Here is a 21,328-nt window from a genome sequence, read left to right as displayed (position 1 = left end):
AGAGAGAGAGAGAGAGAGAGAGAGAGAGAGAGAGAGAGAGAGAGAGAGAGAGAGAGAGAGAGAGAGAGAGAGAGAGAGAGAGAGAGAGAGAGAGAGAGAGAGAGAGAGAGAGAGAGAGAGAGAGAGAGAGAGAGAGAGAGAGAGACTCAAGTATGCACCTTTTGCCATTACACATTCCAGTAATACGTTAATATAAATAATTAGAAAGAATATCAGCCTACCTTACCCCTTGAGCATAATGGTACGATCCTCGAGCACAGCAGTACGACCCAAGCACATCGGCAAGACCTCGCTACGACAACTGAACACAACGATACGATCCTTGACTTAAAAAGTACGACTCTTGTTCATGAGTGTGCGACTGTAAAGTATGATGGTCTAACCTATGATTTAAAACTTCAATCAGGTCAAATACTAGGTCATCATACAAACCCAAAGGTCGTACCACCTTATTCAAAGGTCGTCAAGATGTGCACAAAGGTCATACCATCATGATGAAGGGTTTAGAGTTGATAATATACAATTAATAAATAAGATAACGGACTATCATGATTAATGAAGGGGCATTAACCCATCCATCCATGTTAGTCATTACTTTGCCACACAAGCTTGGATAGAATTATGTAAAAATATAAAACATTCCCGTCCAGAAAAACCCCGAGAATTCCTAGAATCAAACGTGACTGAAGTATTAGAACGTAAACAAAAGTTTTTTAAAGGTCATGGTGCAAAAAGTAAGGACGTTGAGATTAATGTAATTAATTAAGGAGGAGAACATGTTTTCACAATTCACTCACGTCAGTCTCTGTAAATAACTCCGTAAAATTAAATCGCTTTTTCCCCCAGTCCTTCTTGGGCTACAGCTGTTTGTGCAGTGAGTCCAAGATGGAAATTAGCCCAGAACCTTTTGGTATGACAGCAAAACGTCAACATCATATCAAAGGACAATCAGCAGATGGTTGGGGTAATGAAAGTTGATGGTCGTTATGGAAACATTGATACCTCAAAATAGTCAGACATACAAAAAGTCTGATATTTAGATGTTTTTATCATCATTATTATCAAACGATATAATACAAGGATTCTGATTATCGTTACTGATGGGAAATCTTCAAGCAAGGGAGTGTACAGCTGACCGACCATAAGGAACAAATATAAACAGTGAATACATCTCCCCTGGTGGCTGACTCGTGAACTATAAATTCCGGATAGTCGAAAAGAAACCGGATGTGGCTAGTATAAGAAAAGTCAAATTACTTGATCATGCGGTCATCCGAACATCGGATAACAGGATGTTTTAGTGTCAGACTACGTCCATACGTCATCAACATCAGCCTCACCTGTAGCGGTCACCTCGGCTCTCTGGTGTGGTGGAAGACTTCAACTTGAGGAGCAGCTCACGGGCGATGTTGAGGAAGAGCGCGAAGCTTACCTGGGGAGGGAGGGAGGGATGTTACCAGACGTCACTCAACTTTAAACTGTTGAGGAATTCCTTATCCTCGGGTCAAGACACATCCACTGGGAAATGCACCGCAGGGAATAGTTTAGAAGGTCGACAAATGCTGAGAGTCTGTCTTAAACTATCTTTGACATGGCATAGTTTATCACACAGTGATATGTCTCTTCAAGTTCATGGCATCATCTAAGACTAGTACTGTTGTGGTGTTTATTTTAGGTCGGTGATGTGGTCCAGTGTGGTGTGACCCATGGAAGGAACCTTACCTTTGCTCTGTAAAGATTTATATCACAAATTTCTCGTCATATAACATTGTTATTCCTAGAAAGAATGTTAGATTTTTGACGTCAGTGCTGATGTAATCCCTGTGTGTGTGTGTGTGTGTGTGTGTGTGTGTGTGTGTGTGTGTGTGTTTATATGTGTGTGTGTGTGTGTGTGTGTGTGTGTGTGTGTGTGTGTGTGTGTGTGTGTGTGTGTGTGTGTGTGAGCCACGCCCCTCGGATGGAGTGAGTACTGAGGAACGTGATAAAAAGTGGTCGTGTGGCATCAGGCCCTAGTCTCCACTACAGCCGGGGTTCGAACCCGAGACCTGTGCTGCAAATGGTATGCTCCGCCATGGTTCCCGGGAAAGTCACACAACTTCCTGTAATTTCAGGGGCTGGTGACCTCAGACGACTCGATTACCATCAGTAAGTTGTGGTTACAGTCTGACCTTGACCTCCTCTCACTCGGCCCTGACTCCTTCATATCCAACGTCTCGACCTATTGTGTAAACATCAAGCTCTCATGTCTGACTTTACATTTTCTATGAATAACGAAATCCCGGTATATTGTACCATTCCCAGTTGCACTCTATCATCTCTAAACATCATACGATGTGTGGAAATAGTGTTTCTGTATCCGTCTCCTGATACGACCAGATCTTGAATGTGGACGGAACATACGACCCATCTGAATTCATACCTAAAATAGCAAGGTTTATATCCTACGATCCTCCGCTAATACACACTGTATGCGTCTCACGCCGGCCAGGACCTGTCAACGTGTTAAAATTCCTGAGTTTATCATGCACATTCTGTCCTGCCACTGGCTTGGAGCTCTTCATACTCTGCCGCATATATTCAAGTCTTTTCGTACCCGCGGACACCCGAGGCTAAAAATCACACCGGTATTGCGTGGTCAAGACTTGCTGGAGACGTGGCATTACAGTCTTAAAGTCTGAGCTAGAGAGAGTCATGTGGTATATAGGCTCACAAAACATCCTGCAATTGTAGGAGGCGATACAGCCCGTCCACACAATCTGTGGCAAGACAATGTCTTGACTTTAGATCTTTTTTGTTATGTAGTTAAAGGTGATAATAACGATTTCAACCAATGAGAATAAGGTTCATCAGAATTGCTTCATTATGACTGATTCTTCTTCCTTTTTTCTTACAATGGGCGGAGTGTGTGTCCTGGCGTTCCAATTTCTATCTAAACTCTAGACGTCAGAAACAGTTAATTAGAAGCTTTAGAAAGCCCAGTGGTTAAGATCTTTCTCTAAGCCTTAACCCAAGACGTCTGTGAAGCTCCTTAACCCAGCGTATAATAGCAGTGTAATTGCATGATCTTTGGCCCACAAAATGATCATTTTTTCTAGCCGTTTTCCTCTCATGATTGGGCTATTTTTTTCCGGCGAGTTAATTAACTTCAGACCTCAGAGAAGTTCGTATGAGAATGCAATGTAAGTGACTTTCAGCTGTGCAAATCCGACGGGGAAGAGAAAATAGAAGATAAAGAGAAACTGAATGAACAATGTTTATGACCTCTGGATTCATTTTGGTCAGCAAGGTGTGTGTGTGTGTGTGTGTGTGTGTGTGTGTGTGTGTGTGTGTGTGTGTGTTTGTGTGTGTGTGTGTGTGTGTGTGTGTGTGTGTGTGTACACCATCAAGGACGGGGTAGCCAGATAACAACAGAGTCCATAGCATTCCATACCCTCACCTGCCAGCGTCTTTACTGTAGTGTTTCATCTTCCATTTCTCGTCGCCTCGTCTTCATGTTCTCTCCTGACATTCTGGTACCTTTGTCGTCTGCCTCAATCTATTTTCTTATGCATATAACTAGGTAACCCCAGTACGGAAGGATTAGAGAGAGAGAGAGAGAGAGAGAGAGAGAGAGAGAGAGAGAGAGAGAGAGAGAGAGAGAGAGAGAGAGAGAGAGAGAGAGAGAGAGAGAGAGAGAGAGAGAGAGAGAGAGAGAGAGAGAGAGAGATTTGATATAGCCTGGTCTAAGTCTGACATGACCACTCACCACACACACCGCCACCACCTACATAGCGCACCTAGACTGTAATGTGCTCACCAACTGTTGTTGTTGTTGTTGTCTTGTTCTCAGATGGCTCTTTTTCGTCCCTGTTACCACCCATTGTTCCAGCTGTCGTTGTGCCCTCAGATGGCTCCTGTCGTTCCTGATATCTTGTATCTGTTATCATCTTGTCCCTCAATTGGTTCCTGTCGTTCTTGACGCCGTCCACGACCAGGGGTGGTGTCTAGCTCGACACCCACCCACACGGCTATTGTCTTGAAACGATTTACCCATCTGATGATCATCTCTATTGTCCCATCTTCTCCAGCAACCACACTCATTACTGTCTCATCACCGGTGAAATCACCTTTCTGTTGTCTCTACGATCTTTCAGAGACTCATATATCTGTCTATCTATCTATCTATCTATCTATCTATCTATCTATCTATCTATCTATCTATCTATCTATATATATATATATATATATATATATATATATATATATATATATATATATATATATATATATATATATATATATATATATATATATAAGATAAGACCACGCCAATTTGTGGATGTAACCATGGAATCGTTTTCTGTGAGTTTCCTTCACAAATAAGCCACCTCACTCCTCAGTCGTTCGTCAGACCCAGAGCCAAATAAGAACTGGATCTCTGTGTTTTCCTACGCCTCAGTTAGTGTGAAATCTGGTGCCCTTGTGGAGTGCCTCGAAGCCTTGAGGTTTCCATGTTCGTACTCGGAGGGTGGTAATGTATTGCTCGGTCAGTTTGATTCACAAGATCATGAAGACGAAACTCGTGCAGCAGTTAGGATGTTCAGTCACCCTGTTGTATATGGATGGATCTGCCAGATGAATTGTGCCTTATTCACGAGGACGATTTCTTAGTTACACATCATCCACTTTCAAGAGTAGTAGATACTGGATTTTGAATTCAGATTAGATATGCAGTAGTGTAATAAGAACAGAATCGAGCTGTATAACCTTTTAAGACAACTTGATGATAAAGAAATTAGAAACCTGAGTTCATTAAACCGAAGCTGTTGCAAATTTTTCACACACACACACACAGACACACACACACACACACACACACACACACACACACACACACACACACACACACACACACACACACACACATACACACAGGACTCTGGTGAGGATCTCTCACTATCGTCCTCAACAGCTCTTCACTCGTAGCCTCCTCTCACTACCGGGCTCTCACACTCGGCCCTCTCCAGGAGGCCTTCACTCCCAACCCTTCCTTATGCCTCGCTCTTACTCTCACCACGGCCCCCACGCCCTCCGCTGTCCTTAGCTTCTCTCTTCTCCCACACGCCAGGGTCTGTTGCCTGATTACTCTCTCACTCTTCTGCCTCGTGCGCACACACACACACACAAACACACACACACACACACACACAAACGCACATGTGGTCGTGCCGGGCTGGTCGGGATCACTAATTGCTAACCTTCCACAGGTCGGGTTTTTTTTTCTGGCTTCTGATACCTTACATCAGGAGCCGCCAGGGCAGCACAGTAATGGCTGGCTGGGGGGGGTGCGGGGCAGAGGAAGGGTGATAGCGGGTGTGGAGAGGCTGGGATCACAGGCGGCTCCAGAAGGAAGGAAAGATGGTGGGCCCCTAAAGGAAAAAAAGTATAATGATATATTCTTTTTTTCTTTTAAACTATTCGCCATTTCCCGCATTAGCGAGGTAGCGTTAAGAACAGAGGACTGGGCCTTTGTGGAATATGCTCACCTGACCCCCCTCTGTTCCTTCTTTTGGAAAATAAAAAAAAATGAGAGGGGAGGATTTCATAATGATATATATATATATATATATATATATATATATATATATATATATATATATATATATATATATATATATATATATATATATATTTGGAATTTCCACTCAGGGGCAAAAGTCCACATCTGAGGCTTGGTGGACCTAAATGAAATGCGAAAAAGTGAATAAAGAGAGAAAAGAATAAGAAGAGAAGAAGAGAGTAACTTTAAACGTTTTAGAGATAGTAAATGATAGATTCCTTCTGAAGAATGGGCGGGACCTAGCTTTTAGGTAAGACGTGAGGGGACAACAGTTGCAGAGCTTCACAGTTTAGGGAAGGAAGGCAGATATCACAATGACCCAGCCTTGAGGGAGGGGAAAAGGAGAGAGAGAGAGAGAGAGAGAGAGAGAGAGAGAGAGAGAGAGAGAGAGAGAGAGAGAGAGAGAGAGAGAGAGAGAGAGAGAGAGAGAGAGAGAGAGAGAGAGAGAGAGAGAGAGAGAGAGAGAGAGAGAGAGAGAGAGAGAGAGAGAGAGATTATGTTTGTATGCACACACACACACACACACGCATACACATGTATATCATATATGTATATATTCTTTTTTACATGATTGTCTTTTCCGAAGTGAGCGAGATAGCGCAAGGAACAGACCAAGAAAGGCTGCATCCGCTTACACCCATTCTCTGGCAGCGAGAAAATGAACGTGTCGAAGTGAGGGAAAGAGGGAAAGCCAGGTGAAGACTTGTAGTGTGGAGTCGTCGGTGTAGGAGTGATCAGGGTCAGAGGTGGAAGAAAGGATATATGAAGAGGAGGAAGAGGAGAGGCGATGATATAGAACCCTGTGGGACGCTACTGATGACAGCTGAAGATGGAGACTCCACGTTGTTATTGACTACCACAAAGAAGCGAGTGGGAGTGGGAGTATGTAGTAGAGATACACAGAGGAACACGTGAGGCAAAAGAAAGTAGCTCGGTAGACACAGAGTTAAGCTACATCATGTTTTCTGCTTCCGATGTATCGAGCATCACGGCAAAGCAATCACCATACATCTCTTGCCTCACGAAAGCAATACTAGTGATCAGAGGAATAGCTATGGGACTCTAAGAGTTTAAGAAAGCGAAAGTCAAGCATCTTTGAGAGAGAGAGAGAGAGAGCTGGGACGACGTTTAGAAGGGTTAGAACACTTTCTTTTCTCAGGTATCAGTTGAGGTACGTTAGGCTTCCAGGAATATGGGAAACCTTGAGTTTTCAGACAGAGTCGAACTAGGCGAGGAAGGAGTACCTGAGCTGGCTCTGAGGCCCATAGAACGTAAAGAGATGCACCATCCAGACCACGAGCCTTGCTAACCTGTGGCTGGTAAACAGATGGAAGGATGTAGCAGACGGAGAACATAGAGAAGAGCACAGGATCAGTGGGAGGAGCAGTGCTGGTGGAGAGCGGACAACAAGATGGTCCACTCAAACTACATATTCTACACGAACCATCGTCCTGACATATTCCTGTCAACACTTAACCCCGGCTCAGGATGCAGATCTTCCACTCGTCTCGTACGTTCGTCTTAACTGTACGCCTCTGCTTCCCCCGAGGGAGGGCAAGGAGCTGGTAGGTGAGCGAGGAGACATGAGAACCTCTTCAATATTCACGGAGACACACGACAGATCCCCTCGCTTGGTAATGTTGTTATCGACTCATTGCTCACCACGAGTCCCACTTTATCACAGATCAGTCTCTCCTTATGTATGATTATGTATATATATATATATATATATATATATATATATATATATATATATATATATATATATATATATATATATATATATATATAAGAAAACCTGGTCCTTTATGTGCATCTTTACTTACCGTGAACTGTGACCTCTAATACCCGTCGTGAGGGCAGAACCGCTTCCTGGAAGACTTGCTCCGCTTGGCTGAACACAGAAAGGCTATCTATTCAAAAAAAAAAAAGGGGGGGGGGGGGGGGAAACTGTAGCCTCTCCGATTCAATCTTATCATACTTTTATTTTGTCGAATGTGGTTTAAGATTTGGTATAAAGATTTAGGACTTTGTAAGAGTGTGTGTGTAATTACCTACTTTGATTACTAATTCAAACAGTACAGGACAGGAAGGGCTTTATTGATGTGTGTGTGTGTGTGTGTGTGTGTGTGTTTGTGTGTGTGTGTGTGTGTGTGTGTGTGTGTGTGTGTGTGTGTGTGTGTGTGTGTGTGTGTGTGTGTGTGTGTGTGTGTATGTGTGTATGTGTGTGTTTGTGTGTATGTGTGTGTTTGTGTGTATGTTTATTAAAATCAAAGATTCTTTAATTCTGTCTTTACACCAATTTTTAGGGGATTTGTGTCACGATTAATGGCATATTTTCAAATGATAAGGAATTCAGTTTTCCATGATTATCGTATCCATCATCACTCTCCTAGTATGCCAATGTTATATCAACCCTCTCAAAATATCATATAAAGTTTAAAGTATCGAAATAGTCATTTCACTCCAAATACTTTCTTATTAGAACTCAAAGTCCTTAAAGACGAAAAGAAATATTGAGTTTGGCTAGAGTGACCCACAGAATCGAAATTCTTTCCCTGTATTAAGAATAACAACACTGTATCCTTCCTTCCACATTTGTTTTACATGAAATTCGTGAGATGTAAATGAAGTAAAAAGGAATAACAAAATCACGAATTACTCGTAAACGGTAGAGTTGGTAGATTACAATCAAGAAAACGAAAAGGCTAATGTGAATTACGAGTTAATTGGTATGTGTAAAGAGAGATACAAATTTCTCAAAGGAAAATTAAGATTCTTGCGTTTAGTCATCACTGACGGCTATGTGCATCGCCTGAAAAGGAATGGAACACTATATTGAGGATCGTAATCCCTTAGTTTGTACTTCCCCCACAGCGGGATTCCATGAGAAGATCCGGGAGATCTTTAGTTCACACTGGGGAAGATGGGTCCTCTGAAGAAGACTCCAGAGTAGTGGGGAAGGTGGAAAGAAGGGACCCCTTAGGGAGACCCAAGAAGACTGAGGAAGGTGAGAGATGGGACCTCAAACGAAGACCCCAGAGGACCATGAGGTTGTTGTACTCACCACGATGGATATGGAGATGGGACCCCTTATGAAGGTCCAGAATACCCAGGGTCTCTCGTTCGTGAACCAACACAAGGTGTTTTCCGCCGTGACCCTGGCCGTCACCCAGCCCAGCACCAGCACCAGGGGCAAACCTGCGGCAGGAGGGAGAAGCCCATTAGTAAGCTGGGTACTCGGTAGAAGAGGAGGCTGAAGGAGGAAGGATATGTATGTACGTCTGGTGCAACCCTGAGGATAGATATGGCTCGAAGAGTTGCAAGAATGGGTTTCCGGTCATATCCCTGACCCAAGAGATTTTGAAAATGATGAAAATAAGAAGGAAGAGAAGAAAAGAAAAAAAAATAGCGTACAGTAAGACAGAGTATAAAACAAAAGGTTTGTGCCTAGCGATAAATACTAGGAAAAGACGAAAGGCAAGAGATAATACATTACAGAGAGAGAGAGAGAGAGAGAGAGAGAGAGAGAGAGAGAGAGAGAGAGAGAGAGAGAGAGAGAGAGAGAGAGAGAGAGAGAGAGAGAGGAGAGAAAGAAAGAAAGTGTTTTAGTGCAGCGTTGTCGGTAAAAAAATGAACATCGAGCAATAATGATGTAATAAGGGGACAAAACAGGAAGGAATGATTAGAGATGGACGAATAAAGGACAGGAGGAACGAGATGACAAAGACGTCAGGGGAGAAACAAAGAAAGGAAGAAGATTTTTTTGCACCAGGATGGGAAAATGGGCAAGACGGTCCGGTGATGAAGGGAGCCCACACAATAGAGGAACCGCTTCCAAAGAAAGACAAGCAATATATATATATATATATATATATATATATATATATATATATATATATATATATATATATAAGGCCCAGTCCTCTGTTCTTAACGCTACCTCGCTAGCGCGGGAAATGGCGAATAGTTTAAAAGAAAAGAAAGAAAAATATATATATATACATATATATATATATATATATATATATATATATATATATATATATATATATATATATATATATATATATATATATATTGGTTTCCTGCAGGTTTTTGATCACTGATTGTCATTACTGAGCAGTGGGGCACCCACAGTGAGTACTGAATACACATGATACAGTAAGATATAGTAACATACAGAAGGAAAGAATACTGCAGACTAGATAATAGGAAAATGGACGAACAGAGACATATTGATAACCATCTGTTTGAAGCATTCTTTCTCTAAATACTGTCAACTTATATACTGAACTCCTGGTAAACGATTTTTTTTTTCATCACTGAAAGAGAAAAAAAATCTATACAAAGGAGTTGTGTAGGTTTGCCAATATTTCCCATATAGGCTGGAGATTTACCTCGGGAGAAATAAGCCTCTTATAGGAAGTTGTAATTGGATTTGGGGTTTTTATCTGCAATATTCCCAGCTATGTATAAAAGATGTGTGTGTGTGTGTGTGTGTGTGTGTGTGTGTGTGTGTGTGTGTGTGTGTGTGTGTGTGTGTCAATGTTTCCCCAGTTCACATAGAACCAATCACGACATTGCCGTCGAACCACAAAGACTAACCACCCACAACTACTTAACAGTCGTAATAATTAGTCTTGGGAGTGCTCTCTTGGCTAAGATTCACAGGGAAAGATAAATGGAAATACATCGAGTAGAGTTAAACAGAGGCATATCGTTTAAACAGAACAGTGAATGGTATAAAGGAAGAGTTAACAGTAAAACAGACGAAAGTATAGTAAAACAGGAAGAATGATCGTTATAAAGATAACAGGATAAATAGAAAATCTAGTGGACTGATAGAGAAAGACTGAGGAAATTGATCTAAAGCAGATGGATAGATAGAAAACGTATGATAACTAAAGTTAAAAACTGGGACATGTTTGTAGATTAAGACATGAATCGATCTCAACTGCCAATCCATTTTTCAAGTCCTCAATTAAGGTTCAGTCTAATTTCAGTTCCATTTACACCAGTGAATGAATCAGTCAAGAAGTGTTGGTGTGCGAGCGTGCATTCATCATGACGGCTGTCTCACTGGTGCTCAGGGACAGCAAGTTTCATTCATTCTTCGATGTTATCCATCACTACATAATCGTCTTCTATAATACTATTTATTTCCCTTTACCTTGAGGTGAGCTTTTCTCCCTCATCGTGAGAGCTTACTTACCCCAGCCAAGGACGATGTAGAGGGTGATGGCTGAGTTGTCGGTGAAGAGGGCGAGGAAAATGAGGTTATGGAGGTAGAGGCCTTCCATCAATATCCAGGCGTAGTTGGCTAGGATGAAATATTGCCACAGACCCGTGAAGAGTCGGCAGCCCCACGTCTGTGTTGACAGCCAGGCAGAGAACACTATGTTAGTCAGCTTAAGATGCGAGGCTCCTGGCTGGGAATTAGATTTACTCAGGGTCGTAAAGTGCACTTTTAGTGACATAAATAGGAGCTATACGAGTGCCGCGAGAGGATAAACACAACAACGGCAACAGGGACGAGGTGAAGTTAAAGTTAGAAACAATCCAACGATTGGAAAGAAATGACACAATGACACATGAACATCTGAGAGTTGGGAAGCCTCGTGACTCTAAACAGCGGAGTGTCAAGTGATGCACATATTCATAATGTGATGGATGAGAAAAAAAGTCCAAAAAGCAAGCATGATGGGGTGATGGAGTGAGAAATGTTTCTACTGTACACAGGAGTCTAAGCGAAATACATCAGGTGCGGCTGGAAGTAGTATTGACAGCATAAGTGTTGGGAGATTAATGGAAGGAAAACCTTTTAGAAATAGAAAAAAAGAAGTTTGGATGAAAGGAACGGAATGTTGCCGGGAATATAGCTAGATGGAGTAATGTGGATGGCTGTGTGGAGAGGAGGGGGAGACTGGCTGTTGATACAATGACTCAGTAATAACGAGAGGTTGGATCAATAGGACTGAATATAATGCGTTGGGGTTAGGGTGCTAACGAGAGTGCCAAGGTATAGCTTGGAAAAGCGGTGCTAAAAACACAGTCAACTGAGCGGGAGTGACGGACTGGATATATTCATGGTCGGGGGAGTGCGAGAACTGAGAGAGGACGCCGATATAGTGCTTTAGAAATTGCACTGAAGAGAATACAGGTGAAGCTTATCGTAACTTATGGTTATGTGAGGACAAACAACACCCCAGCAGACAAGACTGACACACTTGTAGAAGCACGTGAAGGCACTAGGTAGCCACTCTCAGCTCAGAGGGCGCGACAAAAAGGTCCATTACTGAGACACTAACATGAAAAGTCTCTCTACAACCCTACAGTCCTGTACATTTTACCTTCCATCACTCTACACTGGGCCTTTCAACTTACCATCAACCTGGGCCATTTCTTCCAATTCTTCATCACTTTGCCCCCGTCCCGCTAACCCTCCATCACCCTAACTTGATCCCATTAAGTATCTATCACCCTGGGCTACCGGCCTAGACCCTTTAACCCTACATCACTGTGATCTGACCCTTTGCCCTAAACCATTCAGAGCCCTGACCTGGTTCTATCGATTCCACATCATCCTAACATCTCTTGTCTCATTCTCTATAACGCAGGCGTTTACCCATTCCCCTCACCACTCTGGTCCTAACCTTCCATCTTCCACCAACGCTTTCCTGTTCTCTCGAATCCTCCATCACATGATCCTCTCCCTCCACATCCCCATCAGCCTAAGTATGAACTAAGCCAACTGCCGTTTCACCACCTCCTCCAACATTCCCTCCAATATCCCCCCTTCCATCGTCTCCTCCACCAGTCAGTCTCGTTCAGCACTCACGCCGCCGTCCATATGTGACTCCGGGGTGAGGAGGCCGTGTTCTTTGTTGTCCCTTGCGAGAGCTCCCAGGGCTCGGCAGATGAAGGAGAGGAACAGGTGCATGTGCAGGGTATTCCTCGGACATCTTAGCCTCCTGCAGTACACAGACCAGAACACAATGTGCTTAGTTAAGTGATCAGAGGTGACGCAATGATGTTTATTGCTACTTAGTCTCTCTCTCTCTCTCTCTCTCTCTCTCTCTCTCTCTCTCTCTCTCTCTCTCTCTCTCTCTCTCTCTCTCTCTCTCTCTCTCTCTCTCATATGTATACGTATGTTGGAACCCATATGTGAGTATGTTCTTTGTTAATGAGTCTGTGTGTGTGTGTGTGTGTGTGTGTGTGTGTGTGTGTGTGTTCGCACCACAAGCCACATCCAAGGTCATGAAAAGTCTCTGTCAAACTTGACATATAAGATAACCTGGATCATTATGAGGAATTGCTTTATTTTGACTTTTGACAAAGGTTTCCTCATACACCCTGAGCAGACGAGGCCCCTCACGCCCACCCCCAGGTGGTTCCTGCTGTGTGACCTCTTGACCGAGACTGTACGACCCTTGACCACGACGGCAGGAACCTTAGGAACGACGCTATAATCCTTAAGCACAACGATTGGGAACTTCTGTACAACCTTTAGTCACGAAAGTAGGGCCATTGCTTGTAATGGCTTGACATTTGACCTCACCCGTATGGTTATGGTCAAAGACTAGGCCACCATAGGTGATTTAATAAATTCCTTGAATTACTCTGAAAGGTTTACCATGTAGGTAAGTGTTGCCAGTATCAAAATACAATCCCATGACCCCCAACAGGACTGCTTTTCTAACACTCAAACGTTCAATAGCATTTGCTACACTGTATCTAAAAATGAGACCACAAGGTACCCTTAAAATTGTAAACTACATAATGTTTTCTGGCTCTGGAGCGGTAGACCCAAGGTATACTTAAGACTCTAGTTTACTGAGGTTATTGAGATCTAGAAAGTTGTCATATTCATTTGGTATTCACCGAACCCAAGTTTACTCAATATTTACTAAACCTTTATCATAATGATTATTAGTTTCCACCTGATTTATATGAATGACAAATACATATACTTAACACCCATACACTCTACCAAAAGATGAATGAGAAAACTAACACGAAAATTTAAAGGCATGGCTACAAGAATACGTGGGTGGCGGCTCTCCTAGGAAAAAGAAATATGCCTCACATAAACACAAGAGTTCGCTGGGCTAAACTTTTATGTACGCGCTTATTATATTTACAACCTGGCTTTAGAAACTTATCTACATTAAGGATAGAGCATTTCCGTCTAGTGAGGAGTTTATGAGTGCCCACCCATAGTAAAGCTCTTGGAAAAACTCAAAAAAATAAGTGGATTGTGTTGTGTGTGTGTATGTGTGTGTGTGTGTGTGTGTGTGTGTGCGTGTGTGTGTGTGTGTGTGTGTGTGTGTGTGTGTGTGTACAAACGTCCACTGATACATGCATTTATTGAAGATGAGTTAATATGTGCACATATATGTACGAATATATAATATATACGTATTTGAGATCATAATATGTGGTCAACTCTAGAGTGTGCGCAGACAACACCACTTACTTGATGCAGGCAAGAACAGTGAAGGCGACCAGCAGTGTGGCCAAGGATACACTGTAGCCTATGTAGGAGACCACCCGTACCACCGGTACCCACTGTGGGGGAGAGAGAGACAGGGAGACGTGAGGCCTGGGTGAGTGAGAGTGGGGGAGGAGGTGAGAGATGAGGTACATAGGATGTAGGGGGTGTAGGGGTAAGGTTTCCCACCCAGGACCCCATCTAAGGCTTAGAGAGAGAGAGAGAGAGAGAGAGAGAGAGAGAGAGAGAGAGAGAGAGAGAGAGAGAGAGAGAGAGAGAGAGAGAGAGAGAGAGAGAGAGAGAGAGAGAGAGAGCAGTTTGGGACATGATGCCTACAGAAGATGAGTCAGACATGGCTTCTGAAAGGCTAGTGGAACTGGGGAATTGAACTGACCTGTAAGGAGAAGGTGGGGTGGTTGAGGAAGGAGGGAGGGGGTTAAAATGGGGCGTGGGGTGGAGAGGGGAAGTAGGAGGTAAAAAGAGTGATAGATGGGGAGTCGGGGAGGAAACACAGGCTAAGCTACTGGGCCTGATGTATGTTACCTGCGTCAGTCAGTTTTAGAATTCAGAATAAAAGAAAAACAATCTTGTAAAAGATTCAAGAAACATACAGTTGGATTTCTGGGGATTGATCTTTATCTTCCTTGATGGAAAAGGAATTGAATGCTCTCGACAGTGAGCGGAGTTATGTGTGTATAACACTCACCTCTATATCCTCCAGAATTCGAACCCGGATCAAATACTCGACTCGGCTTCGAATGCTGGGGCTCATAGTGGTGAATGGTTTACATCTATTACATGTGATGGTACATAGCAGAGGTCTGCAGTTACGTATAGTCATAGTGAACGTAGTTGTGTATATCCATAGTGAACACAATTACGTATACTTTGAGTGAACACAGTACTGTGTAATCACAGTGAACGCAGTAATGTATACTCATCGTGTATGTGCATAGTGAATGCATTATTGTATAGTCATAATTCTGTATATTTCTAGAAAATAACTCAGTGCACTCTTACAGTAAATAACACACCGATCGCAATCTCTCAGTAAACATAAACACCGAACCACACTTAAGAAGAACATACTCCTTGCTAACGACGGTCGAGGGTTCGTGTAACATGAAACACACTCCGCCTTCAGACACTCTTTGGTTTCTGTTGTTGATGTTGTTATGGCTGCTACTGCTGCTGTTACTGCTGGTGGTGGTACTTCTTCCGTTGTTACTGTTGCTTCTAGTGGTGGTGGTGCTCCTGCTGCTGCTACTGGCTCCTTGGGTGATAACTGGTACCCCTGGGAATGTGTTGGTGATACTCAGGTTTTAACTAACGAGTCTCCACGAAGAACTTGTACTAACTGGGAAGGTGATACTGAGTGTCACATTACAGCAAACTACAGTCAAGGTGAAGGAGGTTCCGTGTAGGTGGGGGAAAGTGGTGGAAATTTCTTACAGTGGTGGAAATCATTTCCTCGAGGTGGAGGACCAGTGTTGGAAGTCACCTGTTGGTGGACGAACAGATTTGAATCTCAGAGCGCGGCTGTCGTCTGGCAGCCAACCCAGCTATTCATAATCCTCCCTGGGCTGGTCAATAGATGACTACCTGGCGTAGGCTAATGTGTGTGTGTGTGTGTGTGTGTGTGTGTGTGTGTGTGTGTGTGTGTGTGTGTGTGTGTGTGTGTGTGTGTGTGTGTGTGTGTGTGTGTGTGTGTGTGTGTGTGTGTGTGTGTGTGAATACACACGTAGGAGTAGATACAAGGCACATACGCACAAGGTTGAGAGACGGGGGCAACACGAGTGTAAAACTCTCTCGCTCTAACATATAAAAAAGGCAACCACACACACACACACACACACACACACACACACACACACACACACACACACACACACACGCACAATTTTCATACACAATTCACTTCCAATTATTCGCACGGTCGTTTTGATTTTCATTTCACACCAGACGTCATGTAACACCTCCCTGAGCCCCGGGGACACACTCTCCACCAGCAGCGCCACACTCGGCACGACCTTGACTCAGCACCACAGCCACAATCTCAACACGAGAGTGAAATCACCACATAAAGTCTAATGGGAAACTCGTCTGTCGAAGACCTTCGTACCTGTCTTGACGGAGGTGATGCCAAACAAGATTAGTTCCTTATGAACAATTATCTCGTCCTGATGACCTGAAACTACACTGCAGACGAAAAACTAGGTCGAGGATAGGAAGATATAAAGAAAAACTATCATTAATCAGAGGAAAGTGTGATGTTAGGTTGATAGTGTTGACGTCCTGACTGACGTAACTTACGTAAACATTACCTAGTGACTTGTTTCCAATGTTGTCCTTAGTAGGTCTCATGATCTATAGCTGTAGCAGGGACTGGATACCTACAACCAGTTAATGTGTGGCTGGGTTAATATGGAAGGCGTCCACGCTCGTCCTGCTATCTCTGGTAACTCCTAACCTGGTAAAGCCGTACCTCTGGATCAGGGACAATCATCCTGAATTGCATGTCTACGTCCTTCGTGGGTATTGTTGGAAGGATATCATCCTAGACGCTTGTCACAGTGTTCGAGCTTTCCCAGTACACCTCGACAGGTTTCGTAACGATCTTTGCTATCACCATATATCGTTGTCATTCCCTCTGTGCTATGCTGGGAGTCCAGGGCATTTGTTCCCATCTTTCTGTTTTCCTTGCAACACTGTATCTCGATCATAGATGAGGTCAGCGAGTTTGTAGACCAGGCATGTGTGTGTGTGTGTGTGTTAATGTGTGTGTGTGTGTGTGTGTGTGTGTGTGTGTGTGTGTGTGTGTGTGTGTGTGTGTGTGTGTGTGTGTGTGTGTGTGTGTGTGTTGTAGAGTCCCGTGCTGTGTGTAGTCTGGTTAATCTCTTGACCCACTCCGAGGAAAAAACTGGCCTGGATCATGGCTAAAGGTTTTAAGTACTCGATTTCCGACGACACAAGAAAACTCTGTAATGCTCACAATGATAAGTGGCAGCAGGAGAATCGTACGGCCTCAATTGCCTCACAAGAGAAACGATGTTCAACATATATTGGGGCTGGGGATGAAGGATGGGATCCCTTTTCCCTTAAGAGTTTATTTTTGAATCCTGAATTCTTATACAGTATATAAGTGATTAGCTGGCCATTGATCCCTTGTCTCTGTGCATCACTGAGTCTTATAGAAACCTCTTCATCGCACTTGTGTTGAGAACATCCACAAACAAAAGCTAACAGAGAGGCAGTCGTCCTCCTCAGGGTAGGACCCATGAGAACCCCACCTCTAGTACCTTGAACAACAGCTTACCCTAACAATAGACTTAAAGAATATTGTTCGTGGTTCACGACGCTGGATTTTCTATTGCATTTTGATGACGAAAGAAACAAATGAGATTCTGTCCACATTACATGTTGACTATTGAAGATATCTCATCTTCGCAAGGCTCTCGCTGCACATGCAAATTGGGTGTTTAGCGACGCGGGACACACACAAGCCCTCTCTTATGCAGAGCCAATCTTCTTCCCCCAGAATATTGACCACAGAAAATATATTAAACGGATTAAGAGAAAAAAAAAGAAGGAAGGTGTGGGATGGGTAACCTGATGATGATGAGTAATTAAGATCGTGAGGCTGGAAGATAAAGAGGAGACGACTGTGTCAACAAAGGCATTCATATGCTCACCCAGATGGAAGATGGCGGAGGAATCATTATGGAACAGTTTGACGTGAAAACACTGATGGAAAACTCCGATCTGAATATCTGTGGATACGTGGGATATACATGGGACATTATCTTACGGACTGCTTACTTGATTTACGAGTCAGGACTGTATCCCACGAGCTGTATACATGAGAAACGAGTTAAGGCTAAAGCCTACAAGATGTATACATGGCAAACGAGCCAGGACTGTATCCTATAAGCTGTAATCACGAGACGAGAAGGGAAATACCTCCACAAGACATAGTGATCATTTGGCTAATAGATCATCCTGCGACACAGCCAAGTGAAAGACTATTTCCTTTCAATGAGACATTGATGAAGGAACAGACTGTCTGCCATCATATATCATATATTTCAGCCAATAGACAGAATTTTCATACTAAAACAGATGCAATTATCCATACGAATTACGTTCATTTACTGTGAAGATATGAAGATTAATGGTTGACTCACGATGCATTAACTTATAATGGTGATTCACTCAGGGATTAAGTTAATGATCCTAGTTAAGGATCTTATCAGTCAGGAAGTTAATTCCGCTTTCTCAACATATTTTCCAGGCAAATTGACACAATGAATGTGGTAGTTAAACACTGGAGACCATTATGTCCTTATACATTAATTAATGAATTATAGTTATCAACTGCGAAATAAGCATTTGAATAGTCATTACCATAGCGTACTGTTTACATAGCTTGGTAATGACAGACCTGAGTGATGAGGGCCGTAAGACTGGTGAAGGTAGTGGTGAACGAGTATAGTGGTGAGGGAGCCTGCTCGTGACCGCACACTAGGCGCGATATCTCTAAAAGAGTGTGAACTGGTGAAGGAGTATGTGATGGAGTGTGTTGGTGGGCAAGTGCGTTGGTGATGGAGGGTTTTAGCGTTCTGATGAGGCAAGTGTAGTGATGAAATAGTGCGTTTGTGATGAAGTGTCTTGGCCAGGAAGCGTGAGAGAGAGCGAGAATGAGTTAGTTTGTGGTCCTGAGGGAGATGGCTAGTGAGACTGTAATGCACTAGCTGGTGATGAACTGCGTTGATGAGACACGATGTGGTGAGGAAACAAGCGGGTGAAATGCTTCACTGATGGTGGAGATCTATCCTTAAGCAACTTGCTAGATCGAACTATCGAAGCCTTTGATAACTGTGAATACCTATATTAGATCATCTCTTAACCTTCTCTTTTGTAAGGTAGATAAGGTAAAGTCAGTTGGTCGGCTCTCATAGGACCTGTTTCTCAGTCTGGGCATCATCTTGGTAGCTCGCGTCTGTACTTCCTCAAATTCTCGCTATGGAGAGAGTGTGTTGCTAGGTTTGGGCCTTAGCGAGACTGCATTTGGTGAGGAAATGTACGAGGTGACTCTAATAGAGAGGGAGAGGGAATATATGTGTTGGTGGGAGATTGTGTTCTAGGATATTGCATTTCTGAGTTGAGAGAGAGAGAGAGAGAGAGAGAGAGAGAGAGAGAGAGAGAGAGAGAGAGAGAGAGAGAGAGAGAGAGAGAGAGAGAGAGAGAGAGAGAGAGAGAGAGAGAGAGAGAGAGAGAGAGAGAGAGAGAGAGAGAGAGAGAGAGAGAGAGAGAGAGAGAGAGAGAGAGAGAGAGAGAGAGAGAGAGAGAGAGAGAGAGAGAGAGAGAGAGAGAGAGAGAGAGAGAGAGAGAGAGAGAGAGAGAGAGAGAGAGAGAGAGAGAGAGAGAGAGAGAGAGAGAGAGAGAGAGAGAGAGAGAGAGAGAGAGAGAGAGACTCTCTTGTACTGGGACTGTGTTACAGAGGAAAGAACCTGATGAACATTATTTGTTCGTTGACGGTGTGTGGTGCTGGGAGGGAACAGTCCCAGTGATAAATGTAGTCATGAGGGAGTGAGTGGTCGGGAAGGATGGAGCAATGACAGCGATGGTGAGCCAGAAAAATGTTGGAAATAAGATAGTAATGTACGTTGAATTGTTTAATGAAATGGAATGCAATTTTCGTTTCTTTCTTTCGTGAAATAGATTGTAATGTAATTCAATTTCTTTTCTATTTTAGGCTGAAATGGACATCAGTTTCCCTTCTGAAATACAGTCTAATATTCGTCAGTCTCTATCTTAAATGATTTGTAATATATGTCATTTTCTATCACGAAATAGACGGTTAAGTGCATCTTTATTTCAATTATTCTTTGTCCTTTTCCAACCATAGACACTAGAGCGTTCTTGTGTGGTTTTAAAGTCTTAGTGAATTATGAACTGGATCATGTAATATCTTATCTTACTAATTTGTTCTTGAAAATTCAAGGAACGAATCGTTTTTCTTATTTTTCTGTCTGTATAAGTTCTTGCGAATTCTAGAAGAAAATATATATCGTCGATAATCATAACCGACTGATGTGTTTCAAAACGTATGGAAAGATATAGAAAGTATATAAAGGTAGATGGATTGCATATAAAGGTAGCTGGAACGTATATGAACGTAGCTGGAACGTACGTGAAGGTAACTGGAAAATACATAAAGGTAACTGGAAGATATTCATAAGTAAATAGAAAATATACAATGTTGCTGGCTGGAAAATATATGAAGGTGGCAGGAAAACTTTAAAAGCTATAACAATTTCTAATTTGATATTTTTTCATCATCTAATAAACATCGTATTAATTAAAACTTTTAACATCCAAAGTAATTTCCTTCCAGAGATAAGTTACTGTAAGGAAGTTGTGAACCAAATAAGACATTTCTTACTCTAATTTCCATTTTTTGGATCAGAAATACTTCAGTGTAGCCATTGCTGGTGAAGCTCTTGGCGAACCAGATAAATATTGCATACAATATATGGTGATGTAATTTGGAAAATCATCATATGATACAAAGTGTACCATCATAGTGTATTATTCTGTAACAACCTGAATTGTTCTAAAGGCTAATACAATTCAGAATCTATTCTGTAATGGAAGGGTACGTGCCACCTGCACTGTTTGGGTACATCCCTTCAATATACACATTGTGTGGCTGGAGTGTACGATCTACCAGTGAACTAACACGTTCAGGTATGACGTCATAAGGGGTCAGGGTTACGGTGAAATGTGGTAACATGGGGGAGATATTACGGGGCACCGAGTCCACGCCGCCATCACAGTCAGTGGCAATTAACAGAGCCAATACGACGGCTTTTTGAAATCACAAAAGGAAAAAGGATTGAGTGAAAAGTGAAAAAGAAGGATATTCGACACAATTTTCAGAATATGGTCAGTTTTACGCGGGTAGTTGTGATAGCAGAGGGTGTGACAGTGGCGTGTTTGACAGCGGAGGGTTTGACAAGAGTGAGTTTGACAGAGGAGAGGGTGATAATGGTCGTTGTGACAGGGGAGGGTATGACAGTAATGGTTGTGACAGAGGAAGGTGTGACAGTGGTGGTTTATAATTGTGTAGGGTAAGACAGTGGTTCGTATAACAGTGGCGCGTATGACAATGGAGGATGTGACGATGATATATGTAACAATAGTGCGTATGACTGGTGGGTGTAACAATGGGA

The 21,328-nt window shown here is 42.8% G+C and overlaps 1 protein-coding gene across 1 annotated transcript in view; it reads right to left on the bottom strand.

Annotated features, from left to right (window-relative positions):
• Positions 1-21,328, bottom strand: part of LOC139755850 (glucagon receptor-like) — an 86,920-nt gene that overhangs the window by 15,576 nt on the left and 50,016 nt on the right. Inside the window, exons 5-9 of the mRNA XM_071674467.1 lie at positions 14,079-14,170; positions 12,441-12,573; positions 10,815-10,971; positions 8,667-8,800; positions 1,341-1,432 (exon numbers count right to left, since the gene is read on the bottom strand). Coding sequence (XP_071530568.1) covers positions 1,341-1,432; positions 8,667-8,800; positions 10,815-10,971; positions 12,441-12,573; positions 14,079-14,170 — 608 coding nt within the window. The remainder of the gene's footprint in view (positions 1-1,340; positions 1,433-8,666; positions 8,801-10,814; positions 10,972-12,440; positions 12,574-14,078; positions 14,171-21,328) is intronic.

The sequence above is a fragment of the Panulirus ornatus genome, chromosome 20 (assembly GCF_036320965.1).
Source record: "Panulirus ornatus isolate Po-2019 chromosome 20, ASM3632096v1, whole genome shotgun sequence".
Lineage (NCBI taxonomy): Eukaryota > Metazoa > Arthropoda > Malacostraca > Decapoda > Palinuridae > Panulirus > Panulirus ornatus.
This window is presented reverse-complemented; position numbering and strand designations above follow the sequence as displayed.